The sequence below is a fragment of the Moschus berezovskii genome, chromosome 7 (genome assembly GCF_049115385.1).
Source record: "Moschus berezovskii isolate FMDL1 chromosome 7, NW_MosBer_1.0, whole genome shotgun sequence".
NCBI lineage: Eukaryota > Metazoa > Chordata > Mammalia > Artiodactyla > Moschidae > Moschus > Moschus berezovskii.
The window spans coordinates 59,496,851-59,519,414 of NC_142466.1; the positions used below are offsets into that span (position 1 = coordinate 59,496,851).

Sequence of the window (22,564 nt, forward strand, 5' to 3'; positions counted from 1 at the left end):
TTTTTGCTAGATTTTTAATAGAGTTTTTTACCTTGCTTTCTGCTCCAAGCATTAGATAAATGCTACCCTATGTTTTTACAAAATCTTCAGAAACTTCACTTTTAATAACAGCTTAACAGTCTCTCTTGTGGATATGCCACAGTTTACTGCCACTCTCCTCTAATCTGGATTGTTTGTAGTTGTGATATGTAAATAACAATCAAATGGCATCTGAATCTTTTATTAAGCCATGATAGACAGGCATCTATCTAATGATAAAACCAATTACAGATTGGTTCTAATGCTAATATTGGTCAATTTTTCTTTTCATTGCATCAGTAGTTCTCAACCAAAAGGCCAGGACCCTACACCTTCCCCAAGATTCATTTAAATTGGTCTTGTGGTAAAGCACTGTTAGCTTTCGAAGCTTCTGAAGTGTTTTTAATGTGCATCCATTCCCTCTGATAATTTGGCAAATGCCAAGTTCTCTCACTTTTCTAGCTTCCGTCATTTCCCTATCCATAAAATCAATGAATTTAAATTATTCCAACCCCAATCTCTTGTGAACTTTGACTCTAGATATAATCCGTGCAGAGGGGACTCTTAAATTTGTGCCTAGACTTTATGCAGATGTGCATCTCAACAATGCAGAAATAAAATGTTTGAACCATCATTGTTCTAAACATCTTGGACTGTTAGGGAAATAGGAAAATAAAAAACAATGCTTTTGGAACAGTTTTCCCTGATAAATCATTTTCCTGGGTTTAATCTTTGTGTTCCTTTGAATGGTTCCTCTTCTGAAAATTTCACAAGAGGCAGAAGAGTGCTATGGTTGGGAGAATGTAGATTCAGAAGTCAGAATGCATCATTCTTATCTAGACTCCAGACCTTGGACAGGTTATGAGTTTTGGGGGGCCTCACTGCCCTCATCTGTAATAATAAAAAGGATAATACTATTGCCCTCATATGGTTATCTGATAACTTCCCATTAGGAATCTCAAACAACAAAGATGTCTGAGCATGTGATGGCACCAACAGGGAAATCATTTATGCTCTCATATCCACAGAGTGTCTAAGTGACTTTGCATCTTCATAGCTCTTCTAATGTATGATTGACCTGGCAGGGACAGGCAGACCTACTCAGGCTCTGCATTCAGACTTCTCATGGCCAGGGCTAATTCTCACCACACAACACTCAGGTAAGAAGACTGGGAGTGATAGCACCCCAAATACCATGTAAGTATTACTTTCTAGTTATCAGCCAGTGATCCTTACCCTCACGTTAAAAGCTGATCCCCCTCTATCTGAATATGATCAGAATTTTTGTAGTTAGTAACTGAAAAACCGAGGAAGATTTTTAAGCCATTGACCCAAAAGATGCTCTATGACTTGAGAGGTTCACCCATAGTACTTGGTAACAGGCATTTCAAGGTTTATGATCTTTAACTGCTTTCCCTAAACCATGGTAAGCACAGGATCATTTATGCCAATGGCACTTTAGTAAAAGTGGAGTGTCAGGATTGTGGGCAAAAGTGGAAAATGAAGAACCACGATTTGTGATGAGTCCATTTTCAGGTAGGTTAAAGAATGAGATCATTGACAGCTCACTAGGCTTTTCAAATCACATGGCAATCACCATGTGCTGTTAGGGATGTGTTATTATTTTCTTTCAACTGTCATATTTCAGTGATTCTAAGACATACTTTTTTAGTATATTTTAATAGCTCTGGAATCAGATGCATCTTATAATCCGTGGCAGCTTACAACTGCTCTGATCCACAGGTTGATGTGATGCAGTTGTCATCGCCTATGACTTAGTCACAGATATATCTAGTCAACCGAGGCACATGATCACTCCTACTTATGTGGCATTTAATTGTCCTTCCTAATAGCTTCAAAAAGTTAAACTATTTCTCAATATTCAAAGGAAGAGTTATTACATAAGCCCAGAAAAAAAATATCATGTTATGCAAATTTAATATTTTAATAAGCATAAAACTTAATATGCTAATTGACAAAAGGTTATTGTGTCACCATTTAATAAGAATTTTTTTTGGCAGTACTTAAAAAAGTGGTGTATCTGAAATCCAGTGTCTTAGACTCAATGAAATATAGTGTAAATGAGTATATATGCTCTGCTGTAGGTAATTCCAGAAAGAAAAATCCTCGCTTGTATTATTATTGATTTCTAATTTATTCTTTTTCTAATCTTTTTTCCTTTTCATAAATGGATACCAATCACATTTACCGTTGGACTGCAAAACAATGCTTCTTGAAAAACAATGCTGTTGACTGAAATCACTTTGGGTGGACCAAATTTTCCTCCTGTTGACTACTCCCGAATGATCTCTTCCAATCCCCCCAATCTGCCTCTCTGGCCAATCACAACCTTCTTCCATGTGTGTCCATCATGCTGCTCTCGTCCTCAACTTCCCCTGTCTCTTGCTGAATTCCTGGAAAAGCAACGGAAGAGTCCTGGGCGGAAGGAGGCTTCTGTATGCTAGTGAAAAAGAACAATCTGTGCCAACGGAAGGTTCTTCAACAACTGTGCTGCAAAACATGTACATTCCAAGGCTGAGCTGCCATCCTAGATTTCTTTGTTCCTGTAGACTTATAGATTACTCCATATTATTATTAAAAAGAAAAAAACAAGCAAAAAAAAAAAAAGCAAGCCACCTCTCTCTTTCTTGCTCTCTTTTTCTCTCTCGCTCCAATTTGTGCAGGGAGATGGTGAACTGTTTTGTCAGAACTTAAATGGAAAAAGAAATAAACCTACAACAAGCCTACCTTTTATAACTGGGTGTTTAGTGCTAAACAGCCAGAACCACAGAGACAGTATTGTATGACCAAAGCATCTGATGCCAAAATTTGACGTTAAAGTAATGATTTGATTTCCTGCCCTGTTTTTGAAGGTCCGTTGTTTTTTTTTTTTTTTCTTTTGCATTTACTTGCTTGCTTCCCACTTTGAGACGCCTAAAAATCCCTTTCAAAAACATCACAAGAGCAGACATAGATCAAAATGAAACAGAAAGCTCTTGCATCCATCATTTTTCATGCTTGAGTCCACTGTTAAGGGAAATGGCAGAAAACTGGACCTAAGGGCATTAAGAACATCCCACAGAGTTGTGTTCAGTGTCATTTGTCTTGGTTTTTCACAGCTGGCCATTGATACTTTCCACACATAATTTACTTCATGCATTATGTGCTGGTTTTGGCATTATGCCCACTTGATAAGTCTGCTCCACTGGTTTCATCAGATAGACTTGCTGCTACTGGCTTTTCCATGGTAGATTTGGTTATTTTACATACAGCTGGTCAAATGGGATTGCTCTGCATAGTCAAATTGGTGATGGACAGAATGCAAAGATTCACAGAATAGCTGAGACTGATCTAGCTCCCCCCAAATCCAGAGTGTTCACTCGTAAACCCTGCACATGCTCTTGGTGCTATTCAGCCATTACTCCATAGCATTTTTTAAGGCCATCAGAAATTCCATGTGTTGTAGTGGAAAGTGTTTTGGATATGATGAAGGTCTCTTCCTCAAGTCAAAAGTTTCTAAAAGGTCCTGTATTTTTTAAGAAATGGAATTTATTTAAATAATATTTAAGCCCATGCCCAAGTTGGCAGGGTAACATTTTTCAATGGTGCTTATTAGAAGTGTTTTTCATCTTATCATTTTAAGAAAATAAAACTGGAAATGGAGTATGGGCAGCATGATTGTACCCTCCTAGTCCTGTTCTTTCCCCACTCCTCTGTCTCTCTATAACCATGCTGAACACCTGTCCACTGAATGTCAATGAGACCATCTGTTTTCCTGGAAATATATTCACTGGTTTTCTGTGAGTCACCAAACACATCCTGGAATCTAGTAGACTGACTTATGTGAATACTCTTTGGATCAGTGGTCATAAATGAGGAAGCTTGATAGACCTTTTTATAACTCTTGAGTTTCTCTATTTAGGAGAGCAGAGACCAATATCAAGTTTCTTCATGTTTCATATCAAAGCTCCATTGGTGACCTCATTTGCTTTGAGAGTGACCAGCTATCTTGCAGGCTTTAGGCTTCAGACAGCCTCACTTCCAAGATGAGAGGAGGAATGATATCAATATAGGCTATCCTGGGAAATGGATGCTAAGGTCCCCATCCAAGAAGCAAGCTAGTAAAAAAGCCTAACTTGAAAATTTGTATTCCAAGACATCAAAGTTAACATTTCACCCAAGGTGAATAATGAGTACGAAGTCTAATGACCCTTTTAATAGCACTGCAGTGATACTAAGTCATGTAATGATTCATATATAACTAGGGGATCAACTGATTTTGTTGAGTAATTTTTCCTCTTCATAACACTGCAGGCCCTTCTGACCTGAAGAAAGTAAGTTAGTCCCGGGTCTGGCTGTAGGGTCTTACATTTAAAGTCGCAGCCTCTTAAGTGGACAAAAGTAAGTGAGAGCCTAAAGCAAGGTCAAGTAGATGGTGAAACCAGATCTGCCTGCAGAAGAATCCATTTAACTGAACCCGCCCATAATATTTGAGGCACAAAGTTACTATGAAGGGAAAAATAAAAATGATGTCTGTGTTCTTAGACAAATAACCATCAATCTAACAGTCAAAACCATTGGGATCCACCAACATGTGTTCCATTTCTCACTGACCATGCAGGCACACATTGCGGAAATACTGGTTTAACTACTAGTGGTTACTGCCTCGTTTATCTACAGAATATTATTAACTAGAACATAATGCTTTCAAAGTTTAAGTTAATGTTATATATTATGTATAAATATATATATTCATAATGAGATATATGTAATGGATAGTACAAAGTTTGGAGACTTAACAAATACTCTAACCTAGAGCCAGAAGTCCTATTTTCTGTTTTATTTTGTCTTTTCATTAGTGATCCATTGTTAAATCCAAATTCACTTTTACTGAAAAATACTGTACATGTGTAAAATGTTCAGTTGTTTTTTTGTAAAATATAGTAGAATGGTTGTAATTGATACTGGCCAAAATCAATGTTATTCCATATTTTATTTTTTCTATTAAATTAACCTAAGTTCCTGTTTATTTGATCTGTTCATAACCATGTGCAAACACCTCTAAAAGGGTGAGGTCATGAGAAACTTCTGTTTCCATACAGAAGCTGAATATGGAAGAAAGGGTGGAGGTGAATGAAGCATATAAATAAGATTGGGAAGAAAGGGTGAACAGAGGTGGGAACTGAAAAAAGGAAAATGTAACATCAATAGAAGAAAAGAACAGTTTAGGTTTGGTCATGAATGACTGTTAAATCCCATTTTTAGTAAGCAGGTTGTGAGAAAATCTACAAAAGCTTGGTGCAGTCGCTACTGCATTGTACAGACGCAACGTCCAGTGAAACAGCCACCTGGACCTGCTCTTTCCCTGGCTTCCCCCAGGGCATGGTCTACTGCACACCTACCTGTGGGTGTTGGGTGTATGAAAGGGTGGGGACCATGGGGTTAGGCACAAAGAGGTGGGGAGTGTGAAAGACGTTATAGAAGATGGCCTTGTTCAGTCGGCTGATATCCTGTGCATCATTATCCCTGGCTGTATCATCATATCCCTGTGGCTGTATCCCTGGATGCCTAGAAGATGAGTTTGTCTAAAACTAGTCTCCAGTACATGCCACAGGGTAGAACTGTATAGTTAGCAAATAAACAACCATGGATCATAGACCTTTGTGAACCCTGCTTGTGATGGTCACTAGCCCTGAAGGTTCAATGCCCTGCCTTTTGCAAAAAAGAAATGAGAAATCAACAGAAGTGACACACATATTGAGCTCTGATTAGGTTTAAAGATTTGGGGAAACAAAAAGGTGTAAGAAAGAGCTTCTGTTGTCATGAACTCCCATTACAGAGATGGGGAGAAACTAATTTTACTGACCATTTACTATTAAATTGACTGGGATTGCATAACCAGACTCAGAATAATAAAAATAAAATTCAACAGTAAGACCATTAATCCTAAGGAGTGACTTCTAAATCTCAGATGAGTAAGTTAAGTTCAGACAGGTAGAAATTCCTTTGAATTAGGCGTTTCTTAGAGCAGTTTAGACTGGTATTGGATCTTGGAGGATGGCTGAGGCTTAACTAAGCAGATGGAACTAAAGCAGGAGGAGCATTACCAGCAAATTTGCTGCCCAAGAGTTGTTCAGGGAAGCAAGTCGATTGTTCTAATGGTTTTAACTAATTACCCCATTGCTACAAAGAACAGTAATTCAAGATGTGATGGATCAGTCAAGAAGAATTGACATTTTCACATTTTCCATAAGATGGATAGTGTGCCCATTCTTTTCAATTTCCATACCCATGGAAAACCTTTAATATTAATTCATTAATATCCATCCCTGGACTGATCAGCACTCTCTCACCTTTCAGCCAATATTAGAGCTCCATCATCATGCTACTCATCTCTTCTATCAGACTCCTCATTTCCACACAGCAGTCTACTCTTCATTTTGAGGAATTTGCAAACAGTGCTTCATACAGAAGGGAAAGTAACTGTTGTAGTAACTACTAAATTAAAATTTCTCCATCAAGTGATCAACACTATAGGCACATCTGAGTATGTAAGTATTTAACATCCCCCTCATGTAGAAAAAATATGCAGCTAAAATGTAAGTGGGCATGCGTTCTTAAATGCTTTCATATAATCATTCAGCTTCACACAAGGGGCAGTGACAGCAATTTGACAATTAGAGGAAACTGGAGGCAATCTTCTAACACAAAATGGGAGGGGAACACAATGGTCAACTGCAGTTTGACCTCACCTGTCCCAAGCTGGGCCTGGGCTCCAAACTCAGTATGTGTCAATGACAAAGTATAAACCATTTCTCTTCCCTGGTTGATGTCCATTTTCAAAGTTATTTTTGTTAAAACCCATAAAATCCAAAATTCTTGGCAGAATATTTCGGAGCCACTGACAAATTTAGCAAGGCATAGCCAAGATGGACTTAATTTCACTATGGCTCATTGGAGCAATTTGGCAATAATATTGGGGCTATAAGCCATAAAATCATGTCTCCTCTTCATCATGAAAGGCAAAGATCTGGCCCAAAGTCAATTCTTGGGCAAGAAGGATACAGCTATACAGCATCACTGAGTTTCCTAGGGCAAGTGTGGGACCTGGGAACCCCAGCTGTTCCTTCCTACCTTCTTCCTATAAGAGACTTAGAAAGATGTTTAACTGTCTTATTGCTGAAGGATTTTCTTGCAAGATTTCTTCTCTAAAGGGCCATTGTTGAGTCCCTCACCACAATAACTGTTACAACTCTTGGCTTTTTCCAGGTCAGATGTCAGGCAACAAAAGATATTTTGCATCTCCACTTCTAGAAATTACCAGAAACATTCCCTGAGGTCTGAATTGTAAGACACTTTTTAGAAAAGAATATACTACAAGAATACAGTGTTTTTAAGCTGGCAGAGTTTTACCACAATGGCTTTATTTAATTTTGCCCCCACAAAAATCAGAGCGACCTACAGAAACTAACTTCTGTTGCACAATTCACAGCTATCAAGGGTGATGGATTAAAATCAAGCCCAGAACATCAACTTTCTGTACAACACTGCCTCCCTGATATGAGTGCCAAGGAGAAAACAAGTTCATATTACATACATTGCAAGACAGGGGGTAAGATCCTTTTCCCAAGTGTGGATAGAAAGCACACTGTATTCCTGGACTTGACTTTTTCTCCTTATTAATCCAAGTGAATTGCTTCCATAAACAAACTTTGAGTTTCTGTCTATATACCAAGCACTGAGGTCCTTCATGCCCTCTTCAAGCTTATGGTCTAGTGGTAAATAAACCAGAATACATGGTTATAATATGAAGCTACTGAAAGGCCTTTTTAAAAGCATCACAATATTGCTGGGAGTTGAAAAGAGCAAGCACACTCACTTTACTAATTAACGGTTAAATGTACCGTTTCACATGATAAGCTTTCCAAGGGCATCCAAAAATAACATGAAACATTCAAAACAGATTTGCCTTTAAAATGTGCAAAATCAAATGATATTTTAATTAAATATCTACAAAATGCAACATATCAAACTAGTCAACTGCAGCTCAACACTTAAGGAATCACATAATTAATGTGGGATAAAGGTGAATTTTAATGTTTGATATCATGTGGTACTTACAGAGACAGGAGAACCTAGGATCTGTTGGGTTTCTAATTTAACCCTGCAGAGGAGGGACAGATTCACTCCTCATGTAGGGAGAGGATATATTTATACATATTTCTGATGTCTTCCCTCAAGATTCCCACCTGTAGATCCAAATAGCTACCTGCCATTTCCCTTCAGATGGCTAACAGGCATCTCAAAATTAACATGTCCAAAATAGACTTTAGACTTGCCAATCCCCTAAACATTATCATAGATTGTCTCCCATCTCAGCATATGGTATTAAAATACATCTAAAAATCCATCCATCCACCAGTTGTTCAAACCTAAACCCTAGGACTTCTCTTTTTGCTACCCTCAAACCCAATCCATTGGCAAGATCCCACTGACCTCCATGATATATCTCTAAGTGACTTCTCCCCACTCCGTAGCTGTAATTCTGGATTAAAACACCATCCTCTCTACCCTAAACTACTGCCAGAGCCTCCTAACCAGGCTCTCTGCTTCTCTCCCACTCCATGCTCCACGCAGATGGCAGAGTGCTATTATAAACACAAAATCTGATTTTCCCTCTCCCTATTCACTCAGAATAAAATCTTAACTCCTTACCTCGAGACCTTTCTGGTATCTTCTCATGCTCCCTTGTTCATCATATTCTAATCATACCAACCTTCTTTTTGTTCTCCAAACAAAACTAGCGTATTTATGCATCCAGAACCCTGCTCTTCACATGGCTGATATCTTCTCATCCTACAGATCTTAGTTCAAAAACAGCTTTCTCAGAACCAGCTCCTTCTACCGTTCACCCCACACCTGCCCACCTTTTTGGTCTAGCACCACAAACATGACATTCTACAGTTCATTGACTTGTTTATTGTTAGTCTCTCCCTCAGCACCACAGGAGCTGGGGTTTTTCCATCTTGTCCACAGTGGACAAGATGTTTAACACAGTGCCTTGGACAGTGTCTAACACAGTGCCTTGCTTAGTAAATATTCGTGGAATGAATGAATAAGAAGACTGCAGTGAGAAGTTACATTAGACTTCAGTCTTGAAAGATAAGCAGGAATTTGTAAGTCAAAGAAGGTGAGGATGTCGGAGAAGGATTCATGAGAGAGAGAACAGGTACAAATGGACAAAACCATCAAAGGGCTTGTGGACTGAGAGGCAGAGAGTGGGCAAGGTGAGCAGTGAAGGAAGGGAATGGGAACACCCCAGAGTTCAACTCACAAAGGGCCTAGGATGGGCTACTGCCCTTCTTCAACCTCTTTACTTTCTGAATCATCAGCCTTTCTTTTCAGAGAGGCTAACTGACTTGCTTAAGGACCCCATGAAGTCAACTCGTGGCCTCCTGCCAACAAGTGCAGGAAGCATTCATTCAGACAGAATGCTGAGAAGGCTGTATTTGCTTCAGTACCCAAGGGATTGATGGCTGCATTGAGCCAACTAAATCAAAGGACAGGGTACTAAGCAGAGCTCGACTATCAGATTAGCTCACATGAGAGGCGGCAGCCCACAGCTTCTCACCCCTGGGATGTCCATGACTAGAGCCAGAAATCTGGCAAAGCCTGTATGCAAGACGAGGGGACAAGGACTGGCTCAGAATCTTCCTTTCCTTCTAAAAGAAAACCCCTTGTCCTCTAAACTCTCAATACCAAAGGAGAGTAAAAGGAAAGAATGAAAACTATGTGAGGAACTACCTTCAGAACAACAGAACAACAGAAAGAGTAACTCCCATATATGGAATGCTTCCTATGTACTAAGCACTGTGCTCAATTCTTTATATGAGCTGTCTCATTCAATACTGCCAATAGCCTGATTTTATTCTTTCTACAAATGAGAATGCAGATGAGGTAAATGCTTTAAGCACCCCAGTGGTTAAATAGAAGATCTGGGATTAATTTAAATCCAGACGATCTGATATCAAAGTCTCCAAGAAATATATAAGAGCCAAGGAAGTTGTCTGTTGAAACAAGCTTCAGGCTGTGGTCACGAAGCTTACATCAGGATTATATAGGTCACCTGACAATGTCTGGCCCAAGGTCCATGCTGTCTCTTGTGAAGAGAGCAATCTTTACCCAGGACTACTGAGCATGGCCACAGAGTGTTTTCTGGGATCAAGCTAGGAGTGTATTTCAATATCACTATGAGAATTAGCAGTGACCAATGGGCCAGGTGGGCAAAGGAAATCAGATAGGACCTAAAGGAAATGAGGCAGTGACTAATAAGAAATGAGCACGTGATGTCCCTTTCATGCTAATTTCTCCTTGTCTTGGAAGTCATCATTTTCATTCTCTAGCCTCAATGAATGGAGAAGGCAATGGCAAGCAACTCCAGTACTCTTGCCTGGAAAATCCCAGGGACAGGGGAGCCTGGTGGACTTCCATCTATGGGGTCACACAGAGTCGGACACGACTGAAGTGACTCAGCAGCAGCAGCAGCAGCCTCAATGAAATGAGGAAGAAACAACAGAGATACAGGGAACAAGAAACATTACAGTGCTAAAAACCATCATAAAATACAAATTCCATGAGCTCCTCTGACAAATCCATTAAAAAAATTCTTTCCAGCTGAGATTCAACAGGATTTTCTTGACACAAATCCATAACTGTTGCAACATAATAAAATCTAAACTATCAAGAAAATGTAAGCTTTATTATGCACAGAAATGTAATTTTTAACTGACTTGTATCATTAGAAGCAAGGAGAGATAAGAAAGCCTTCCTCAGTGATCAAAACAAAGAAATAGTGAAAACAATAGAATGGGAACGACTAGAGATCTCTTCAAGAAAATTAGAGATACCAAAGGAACTTTTCATGCAAAGATGGGCACAGTAAAGGACACAAATGGTATGGACCTAACAGAAGCAGAAGATATTAAGAAGAGGTGGCAAGAATACACAGAAGAACCATACAAAAAAGATCTTCACAACCCAGATAATCACGATGGTGTGATCACTCACCTAGAGCCAGACATCCTGGAATGTGAAGTCAAGTGGGCCTTTGCAAGCTTCACTACAAACAAAGCTAGTGGAGGTGATGGAATTCCAGTTGAGCTATTTCAAATCCTAAAAGATGATGCTGTGAAAGTGCTGCACTCTATATGCCAGCAGATTTGGAAAATTCAGCAGTGGCCACACGACTGGAAAAGGTCAGTTTTCATTCCAATCCCAAAGAAAGGCAATCCCAAAGAATGTTCAAACTATCACACAATTGCACTCATCTCACACGCTAGCAAAGTAATGCTCAAAATTCTCTAAGCCAGGCTTCAACAGTACATGAACCGTGAAATTCCAGATGTTCCAGTTGGATTTAGAAAAGGCAGAGGAACCAGAGATCAAATTGCCAACATCCGCTGGATCATCGAAAAAGCAAGAGAGTTCCAGAAAAACATCATCTTCTGCTTTCTTGACTATGCCAAAGCCTTTGACTGTGTGGATCACAACAAACTTTGGAAAATTTTTCAAGAGCTGGGAATACCAGACCACCTGACCTGCCTCTTGAGAAATCTATATGCAGGTCGGGAAGCTACAGTCAGAACTGGACATCGAACAACAGAGTGGTTCCAAATTGGGAAAGGAGTACATCAAGGCTGTATATTGTCACCCTGCTTATTTAACTTATATGCAGAGTACATCATGAGAAATGCTGGGCTGGATGAAGCACAAGCTGAAATCAAGATTGCCGGGAGAAATATCAATAACCTCAGATATGCAGATGACATCATGCTTATGACAGAAATTGAAGAACTAAAGAGCCTCTTGATGAAAGTGAAAGAGGAGAGTGAAAATGTTGTCTTAAAACTCAACATTCAGAAAACTAAGATCATGGCATCTGATCCCATCTCTTCATGGCAAATAGATTTGGAAAACAGTGGAAACAGTGACACTTTATTTTGGGGGGCTCCAAAATCACTGCAGATGGTGACTGCAGCCATGAAATTAAAAGACGCTTGCTCCTTGGAAGAAAAGTTATGACCAACCTAGATAGCACATTAAATAGTAGACATTACTTTGCCAACATAGGTCCATCTAGTCAAAGCTATGGTATGGTTTTTCCAGTAGTCATGTATGGGCATGAGAGTTGGACTATAAAGAAAGCTGAGCACCGAAGAATTGATGCTTTTGAACTGTGGTGTTGGAGAAGACTCTTGAGAGTCCCTTGGACTGCAAGGAGATCCAACTAGTCCATCTTAAAGGAAATCAGTCCTGAATATTCATTGGAAGGACTGATGCTGAAGCTGAAACTCCATTACTTTGGCCACCTCATGCGAAGAACTGACTCACTGGCAAAGACCCTGATGCTGGGAAAGATTGAAAGGGGGAGAAGCAGACGGTAGAGGATGAGATAGTTGGATGGTATCACTGACTCAATGGACATGAGTTTGAGTATACTCCAGGAGCTGGTAATGGACAGGGAGGCCTGGCGTGCTGCAGTCCATGGGGTCGCAAAGAGTCAGACATGACTGAGTGACTGAACAGAACTGAACTGAATCATCTTGATCATCTTCCCTTGACCAGTCCCATACCTGATCCGTCAGCAAGTCAAGACAGTTCTACCTCCAAAATATATCTTGGATCCATTTTCTGTCCTTCACCTGCCACCATCCTTGTCATCATCACCCTGGGTCAAACTGCTTCCCGCCTCCTTACTGAACGCACCCCTTGTGTCCACACCCCACGTGTCCTCATCTTCTTGTTCTAATCTCTAACAGAATAGATTAGGCCAGAGTTCTATTTCTCTAGATTCAAAGCTCACATTAGATTCAACTGTTTAAACACCTCCATGGCTTCCCATTTCACCTAAGATAAAGCTGAAATTCCTTTCCATGGTAATCAGGCTACGGTCAATCTGACCACTCCACATCTCTAAACTCATCTCAAGCCATTCTCTCCTCCCTTCATATTTTTCAGCAACACTAACTTTCCCTGACTCCTCTACTCTGCTGTGACCCTATAACTTACCCATATGACATTCCCCCTACTCTAATACTATTCCATCCATAATTATCTACACCCAGCTACATCTTATTATCTGGATCTCAGTTTAAATGACACTTCATTTCCTGATCCTTACAGACAAGATTAGATCTCTTTTCTATAAGGTTTCATGGAAGCCTCTACTTTCATATCAATTATACTATTAATATATATTTAGTTGTAGGAATATTTGATGTATGTATTCTCAGTACAAAGCTTGTTCCACGGGGACAAAGTCTGTAAATGTCTTACATCTCATGCATTAGTTGCTCAGTCATGTCCAACTCTTTGTGACTCCATCGACTGTAGCCTTCCAGGCTTCTCTGTCCATGGAATTTTCCATGCAAGAATATTGGAGTGGGGTGCCATTTCCTTCTCCAGGGGATCTTTCCAACGAAGGGATCAAACTTGGGTCTCCCACACTGTAGGCAGAGTCTTTACCACCTGAGCCATGAGGGAAGCTTATATCTCATGACTCTAGCAAAATGTGTCTCATAGACACTTGATAACTCTTTGATCAGTAGATAAGTTAATAAATGAATAATTAAGTAAATAATTGAATAAATGACAGGGAAGATAAAGCCCTGGCCCAGACATCAGTACAACTAAATTCTATTCTTGATTCCATATAATTTGAGTATAGCCCCTTATGTGTCCACCCCAGTTTCCACTGAGATATGTCCACACATCTACAGCATCACACCTATGAACCTTTTAAGCCCATGTATTCACTGTAAGGGAAAATCCCAGTGACAGAGATTCTAACCAGAGAAGGCAATGGCAACCCACTCCAGTACTCTTGCCTGGAAAATCCCATGGATGGAGGAGCCTGGTGGGCTACAGTCCATGGGGTCGCTGAGTCAGACACAACTAAGCGACTTCACTTTCACTTTTCACTTTCATGCATTGGAGAAGGAAATGGCAACCCACTCCAGTTTTCTTGCCTAGAGAATCCCAGGGATGGAGGAGCCTGGTGGGCTGCCATCTATGGGGTCACACAGAGTCGGTCGGATACGACTGAAGTGACTTACCAGCAGCAGCAGAGATTCTTATCACTAGCCCTAAAACACACCACACACAAAACCTTTATCACAAACTCACTAAAGTGAATGTTTTAGGATCTTGCCACTAAAAGTGTACAGCTGGTAGTGTGGTGGCAGAGTTATAAAGTGTCCCCCAAAAATTACTATCCATTCATTGTTGTGAAGAGATTTTACAGAAGGAATACTATCAACTGACTTTAAAATATGGAGATGATTCCTGAATTATCCATATGGGCCCAAGGGATACATCAGAGGGATGCAGTAGAAGGAGGCAGAGAAGGCATGAGGCAGAAGAGGGGATCACAGAGAGAGATTCAAGACAAGAGAAGGATTTTACCCACAGTAACTGGCTTTGAAGAAGCAGGAAGGGGGCCATGAGCCAAGAAATGCATGCAGTCTCTAGAAACTGAGAACCATCCCCAACTTACAGGTTGTTAAGTAAACAGAGACCTCAGTTCTGAACTTCTGTCATCAACCTGAATATACTTGGAGCAGATTCATTCCCAGAGCCTCCAGAAAGAATGTAGCCTATGACACATTAATTCCAACCTTGTAAAACTAGGAGCAGAGAAACAGCTGAGCCATACTGAAACCAGACTACTAACCTACAGAATGGTGAGAAGATAAATGTTTTGTTGAGCCACAAAGGTAATGGTTACTTGTTACAGCAGCAATGGAAACTAATACATATTAGCTTATTTTCATAACTGTGACCTGAAGAGCAGGCTTCTAATTAAATACATATGTAAGGACCTACTATAATCTTCTGAAGAGATGAAAAGTAGATGCTATCTTTTCACTTTCCCTCTGCCATGCTACAAAGCACCAGTATCTCCCCAAGGGGAGCTTTTATGTCTGGTTCCCCAGTTTTTGTGGCTGCAACCCAAGGGATACCTCTTGACTACCTAGCTCTGGTGGCCAGCAAAGCTTGCATTCCTGGGTCCTATAGAATTTTAACCAACAGTTTGTGGCTGATCACAATCTCAAGGGAACCTGTGCAGAGAGAAGACTGAAATGCACCTCCAGTCTCTTTGTGAAAGAAGCCTATCTGCTTGCTTGGAGCTTTGGGCCTGATAGCAGGCTTCTGGTTTGGCACCCTCTAGAGTTTTACTCGGAGAAGGCAATGGCAAGCCACTCCAGTACTCTTGCCTGGAAAATCCCGTGGATGGAGGAGCCTGGTAGGCTGCAGTCCGTGGGGTCGCTAAGGGTCGGACACGACTGAGCGACTTCACTTTCACTTTCCACTTTCACACATTGGAGAAGGAAATGGCAACCCACTCCAGTGTTCTTGCCTGGAGAATCCCAGGGACGGGGGAGCCTGCTGGGCTTCCGTCTATGGGGTCACACAGAGTCGGACACGACTGAAGTGACTGAGCAGCAGCAGCAGCAGCAGAGTTTTACTAAAATGCACTCCTGGGACAGAAGCCAGTGGATGACATCTTTGTATTCCCCTTCCATCTCACTTCAGGTGGCTGGTATCTCCCAGAAAGGATCTTGTACACTTGTCTAGCGCCCTGATTTTTGTGACTACCTTTCAGGGGACACTTCTAGATCACCTGGCTCTGACAGCCAGCAGGATTTATACTTGTGGTCTCACAGAACCCTAAGTGTTTGTATACCTTAAAAGCTGCTGCCTGAGGGTCTGACTTCCAATCAACCTGAATCTAGGTGCTGACTGAGACCTTCCCCTTTGGGACATTGAAAGTTTTTAGCACAGTTCAACTACTGGGACCCACAAAAATAAAATCATGAGGATTTGAGAAACAACCAAGATCTAAGACAGGGTCGAATGACAAGGTTCATCCCCTACACAGTTACTCCTTCAACACTGAGAAAAGTGGTTGTTTAATCTTATGCATAGAAACTAACACAGAGAGTCAAGGAAAATGAAAAAACAGAGGAAAATGTTCCAAATGAAAGAACAAGGAATAAGCCTCAGAAAAAGTCCTTATAAGATGAAGGTAAATGATTTACCTGATAAAGAGTTCAAAATAATGGTCATAAATATGCTCACTAAACTTGGAGGAAAATGGATGCACACAGTGAGAACTTCAACAAAGAAAGAAAGCATAAGACTACCAAACACAGTTTAACTGAAAAATATAAAACAGGGGGTACAACAGCAGACAAGACAGAGTAGGAGAAAGGGCCAGTGAGCTCAAAGACAGGGCAGTGGGACTCATCCCAACAGAGAATCAAAAAAAGAAAGAGTGCAAAAAAAGTGAAGATAACTTAAAAGACCCATGAGATACCATCAAGCTGGTCACTATTCACATTATAGGGGCCCCAGGAGGAGAAGAGAAAGAGAAAAAAGAGCAGAAGATGTATTTGCAGAAATAATGACTGAAAACTCCTATAACCTGGGGAAAGAGACATTCAGATCCAGGAAGTCCAGAGAGTTCCAATCCAGATGAATCCAAAGAGACACCTACACCAAGATACATGAAAATTAAAGTATCAAAAGTTAAAGACAAGGAGATAATCTTAAAAGCAGCAAGAGAAAAACAACTTGTTATATAAAGGGAATCCCTATAAGATCATCAGCAGCTTCTTAGCAGAAACTTTGTGGTCCAGAAGGGATTGGCATGTACTAGTCAAAGTCCTGAAAGAAAAAAACTTCCAATCAAAAACACTCTATCCAGAAAAGCTGTCATTCAGAATTGAAGGAGAGTTTTCCAGACAACATAAAGGAGTTGATCACCTCTAAACTGGCCTTATAAGAATTGTTAAAGGGACTTCTTTAGGCTGAAAAGAAAGAGTACCAGTTAGTAACAGGAAAACCTAACCTCACTGGTAAAGATAAATATACAGTAAAATTTAGAATAATCAACTGTTGTAAAGATGGTGAATTAATCACTTACAAAGTTAGTAAGGCTAAAAGACAAAAGTAAAAAAAATATATATATATAACTAAAATAGTAAAGGGATACACAGGATAAAAAGATGTAAATTGTGACATCAAAGCAAATTATTGGGAGGGAGTAAAAATGTAAAACTTTAGAATGCATTAAAATGTAAGTTATTATCAATTTAAAACAGACAGTTATAAGTATAACTTGAGGCTTCCGTGGTGGCTCAGTTGGTAAAGAATCTGCCTGCAATGCAGGAGACCCGGGTTGGATCTCTGGGTCAGGAAGATCCCCTGGAAAAGGAAATGGCAACCCACTCCAGTACTCCCTTGCCTGGAGAATCCCATGGACAGAGGAGCTGGGCAGGTTATAGTCCATGGGATTGCAAAGAGTTGGACACGACTGCATGACTTTCACTTGCATAAGGATAGCTTATTATAAGTAAGTTTCATGGCAGCCACCATGAAAGCAAAATTCTGTAGCAGTACACAAAAGATTTAAAACATAAAAAAAGGAAGCTAACCATACCACTTTTGAAAATCATCAAATTACAAAGAAAGCAAAAGAAGAAACAGAGAAACTACAGAAGAGCCAAAAAACAGCTAACAGAATTGCAAAAGTACATACCTATCAAAATGTGGACTAAATTCTATCAAAAGACAGAATGACTGAATGGATTTAAAAAACTGAGACCCATCTATATGCTGCCTATATGAGACTCCCCTCAGTTGTAAAAATGCACAAAGACTGAAAGTGAAGGAATTGAAAAAGATATTCTATGCAAATAGAAACCAAAGAAAGCCAGGGTAGCTATACTTGAGACTAAACAGACTCTTTTTTTTTCTGGCCATGTGACATGGCATGCAGGATCTTAGTTCCCTGACCAGAATTGAACCTAGGCCCCAGTAGTGAAACCCAAGTCCTCACCACTGGACTATGAGGGAATTCACAAGATTAAATAGACCATAAAACAAAGAATATAATAAGAGACAAAGAGGAGCATTGCATAATAATAAAGGGATTAATCCAACAAAAGGATATATCATTTTAAATATTTATGCACCCAACACAGGAACACCTAAATACACAGAGCAAATATTAAAAATCTAAGGAGAGAAAATAGACAGTAACACAATTATAGTACGGGACTTGAATACCTCACTTATATCAATGTATAGGTCATCCAGACAAGAAAACAATAAGGAAACACTGGCATTAAATACCACATTAGGCCAGATGGACTTAACGGATACACAGAACATTTCATAACAGATACACAGAACATTTCATCAAAAACAAAACAAAACCCAGAATACACATTCTTCTCAAGCACACATGGAACATTCCCCAGGACATATCATGCTGTAGGCCACAAAACTAGTCTTAAATAGTTAAGACTGAAATCATATCAAGTATCATTTCAAATCACAATGTTATAAAACTAGAAACCAATTATAGAAGAAAATTGGAAAATTTACAAATATATAGAGATTGAATAACATGCTGCTGAAAATCAATGGGTCAAAAAAGAAAGCAAGAGAGAAATTTTTTAAAATACCTTGAGACAAATGAAAATGGAAACACAACATACCAAAACTTATGGGAGGCCATAAAAGCAGTTCTTAGAAAGCTGTTCATAATGATAAATGCCTTCATCAAGAAACAGAAAAATATCAAACGACCTAACTTTACACCTCAAAGCACTAAGAAGAACAAAAAAAGCCCAAAGTTAGTAGAAGGAAGAAAACAAAGATCCAAGCGGAAATAAATGAAATAGAAACTAAAAGTACAGTGAAAAGGATCAATAAGAGCTTTAAAAAAAAATTTACTTTTAGACTCGCCAAGGGAAAGGGAGGACTCAACATCAGAAATTAAAGAAGGTCTTACAACTGATATCACAGACATACAGAGAACAATAAGAGACAATTGTAAACAATTACATGCCAACAAATTGGACAACCTAGAAGAAATGAATAACTTTCTGGAAACACACAATCTACCATTACCAAATCATTAAGAAACAGAAAATATGAGATCAATTACTATTAAAGAAATTGAGTCATTAATCAAAAACCTTCCTACAAAGAAAACTCCAGGCCCATATGACTTCACTGGTGAATTCTAACAAACATTAAAAGAAAAATTAATACAATACTTCTCAAACACTTCCAAAAAAATAGAAAAAGAGGGAACACTTCCAAATTAATTTCATGAGACCAGCATCACCCTGATACCAAAACCAGACAAGGATATCACAAGAAAAGAAAATTATAGGCTAATATTCCTAATAAAATAGATGCAAAGGTCCTCAATAAAATATTAGCAAACTGAATTCAATAATACATTGAAAGCATAATGCACCACAATCAAGAAAGATTTATTCCAGGAATGCAAAGATGTGTCAACATCCACAAATTTATCAATTTGAGTCACTACATCAACAAAGTGAAAGCTGCTCAGTTGTGTCTGACTCTTTGCAACCCCATGGACTATACAGTCCAAGGAATTCTCTAGGCCAGAATATTGGAGTGGGCAGCCTTTCCCTTCTCTAGGGGATCTTCCCAACCCAGGGATCGAACCCAGGTCTCCCACATTGCAGGCACATTCTTTACCAGCTGAGCCACAAGGGAAGCCCGAGAATACTGGAGTGGGTAGCCTTTCCCTTCTGCAGAGGATCTTCCCGACCCAGGAATCGAACCAGGGTCTCCTGCATTGCAAGCAGATTGTTTACCAACTGAGTTATCAAGGAAGCCCTAACAAAGTGAAAGATAAAAATCATATGGTCATCTTGATAGATTCAGAAAAAGCTTCTGACAAAATTCAACATCCATTTATGATTTTTCAAAAACTCTGCAAAAAGCAGGTATAGAGAGAATGCACCTCAACATTATAAGACCACATATGGCATAAGCCCATAGCTAACATCATACACAATGATGAAAGCGGAAAGAATTTCCTCTAAGGTTGAGATGCCCACTCTTGCCACATCTGGAAATTCTAGCCACAGAATCAGGCAAGAAAAAGGAGTTAATAGCATTCAAATTGGAAAGGAAGAAGTAAAACTGTCACTATTTGCAGGTGATGTATATAGAAAACCCTACCGACTCTATCAAAAAACAGTTAAAACTAACAAGCAAATTTAGTAAAGTTGCAAGATACAAAATCAATATACAAAAATTTGTTCCATCTCTTTAATAATAAACAATCAGAAAGAGAAACTAAGAAAATAATCCCATTTACAATTGTATCAAATAGAATAAAATGCTTAGTAATAAATTTAACCAAGGATATGGGAGACCTATACACTGAAAACTCATGGAAAAGAAATTGAAGAAGACTAGTAAATGGAAAGATATTCAGTATCATGAAAGAACTAATTATTTTTTAAATGCCCATACTAACCAAAGCAATCTACAGATTCAATGCAATCCCCAAAGTTACACTAGCCATTTTCACAGAAACAGAACAAACAATCCTAAAATTTGTAGGAACCACAAGAGACCCCAACAAGTCAAAGGAATATTGAGAAATAACAACAAAGCTAGATGCATATCATTCTCTCATTTCAAATTATATTACAAAACTATAATAATCAAAACAGTATGGTGGTATTAGCACAAAACCAGACACATAGATCAACAGAACAGAACAGAGAGCTTAGAACCAGACCCATTCATATATGGTCAACTATAATAAAGAAGCCAAGGATATACAACAGTCTTTTCAAGTGATGGTTTGGGTAAACTGGGCTGCACAAAAGAATGAAACACTATCTAATACCATACACAAACCTCACTTAAAATGTATAGAAGATTTGAACATATGAAACCATTAAACTACCAGAAGAAAGCATAGGTGGGAAGCTCCTTGTCATCTGTCTTAGTGATAATTTTCTAGTCAGGTAGCAAAACATCTATTTCTGCTTTATTGACTATGTCAAAGCTTTTGACTGTGTGGATCACAGTAAACTGTGGAAAATTCTGAAAGAGATGGGAATACCAGATCACTTGACCTGCCTCTTGAGAAACCTATATTCAGGAAGCAACAGTTAGAACTGGGCATGGAACAACAGACTGGTTCCAAATAGGAAAAGGAGTATGTCAAGGCTGTATATTGTCACCCTGCTTATTTAACTTATATGCAGGGTACATCATGAGAAACGCTGGGCTGGAAGAAGCACAAGCTGGAATCAAGATTGCTGGGAGAAATATCAATAACCTCAGAAATGCAGATGACACCACCCTTATGGCAGAAAGTGAAGAAGAACTAAAAAGCCTCTTGATAAAAATGAAAGAGGGGAGTGAAAAAGTTGGCTTAAAGCTCAACATTCAGAAAACAAAGATCATGGAATCTGGTCCCATCACTTCATGGGAAATAGATGGGGAAACAGTGGAAACAGTATCAGACTTTATGTTTTGGGGCTCCAAAATCACTACAGATGGTGATTGTAGCCATGAAATTAAAAGACGCTTACCCCTTGGAAGGTAAGTTATGACCAACCTAGGTAGCATATTAAAAAGCAGAGACATTACTTTGCTAACAAAGGTCTGTCTAGTCAAGGCAATGGTTTTTCCCGTGGTCATGTATGGATGTGAGAGTTGGACTGTGAAGAAAGCTGATCACCGAAGAATTGATGCTTTTGAACTGTGGTGTTGGAGAAGACTCTTGCGAGTCCCTTGGACTGCAAGGAGATCCAACCAGTCCATTCTAGAGGAGATCAATCCTGGGTGTTCATTGGAAGGACTGATGCTAAAGCTGAAACTCCAATACTTTGGCCACCTCATGCAAAGAGTTGACTCACTGGAAAAGACCCTGATGCTGGGGGGGCTTGGGGGCAGGAGGAGAAGGGGACGACAGAGGATGAGATGGCTGGATGGCATCACTGACTCAATGGACATGAGTTTGAGTAGATTCTGGTAGTTGGTGATAGACAGGGAGGCCTGGTGTGCTGCGATTCATGGGGTCGCAAAGAGTCGGACACGACTGAGCGACTGAACTGAACTGAACTGAGCAAAAACAAGTGGAACTACATCAAACTAAATAGATCTGCATGACTAAGAAAACCATCAACAAAATAAAAAAGGAACCTTCTGCAAAATCACATATCTGATAAGTTAATATCCAAAATATATAAAGAACTCACACAAACACAATCTGATTAAAAATGAGCAGAAGATCTGAAAAGATATTTTCCTAAAGAAGACATAGAGACAGTCAACAAGCACATCAAAAGGTGCTCAACATCACCAATTTTCAGGGAAATGAAAGTCAAAACCACAATGAGATATCACCTCACCCCTGTTAAAATGGCAATTTTTATCAAAAAGACAAGAAATCATGAGTGTTGGTGAGAATACAGATAAAGGGAAACCCTAGTACACTGTTAGCGACAATGTCAATGAATGCAGTCATTATGAATAACACTATGGAGTTGTCTTAAGAAATTAAAAACAGAATTATCATATGATCCTGTCCATGGGGTTGCAGAGTCAGATACAACTGAATGACTAACAGTTTCACTTTCCATCATATGATCCAGCAATTCCACTTCTGGGCATGTTAACTGAAGGA

At 39.4% G+C, this 22,564-nt stretch overlaps 1 protein-coding gene across 3 annotated transcripts in view; it reads left to right on the forward strand.

Annotated features, from left to right (window-relative positions):
- The window catches only part of PCSK5 (proprotein convertase subtilisin/kexin type 5), a 507,981-nt gene that overhangs the window by 353,858 nt on the left and 131,559 nt on the right, over positions 1-22,564 (forward strand). The window contains exon 21 of one of the 3 annotated variants that reach the window (XM_088837942.1): positions 2,442-5,430. The exons of the other annotated variants lie outside the window; for them this stretch is intronic. Within the exon in view, the coding sequence (XP_088694068.1) occupies positions 2,442-2,557 (116 nt within the window). The 3' untranslated portion in view covers positions 2,558-5,430. Of the gene's footprint in view, positions 1-2,441; positions 5,431-22,564 lie in introns of those variants that run through there. 3 annotated transcript variants of the gene reach the window in all.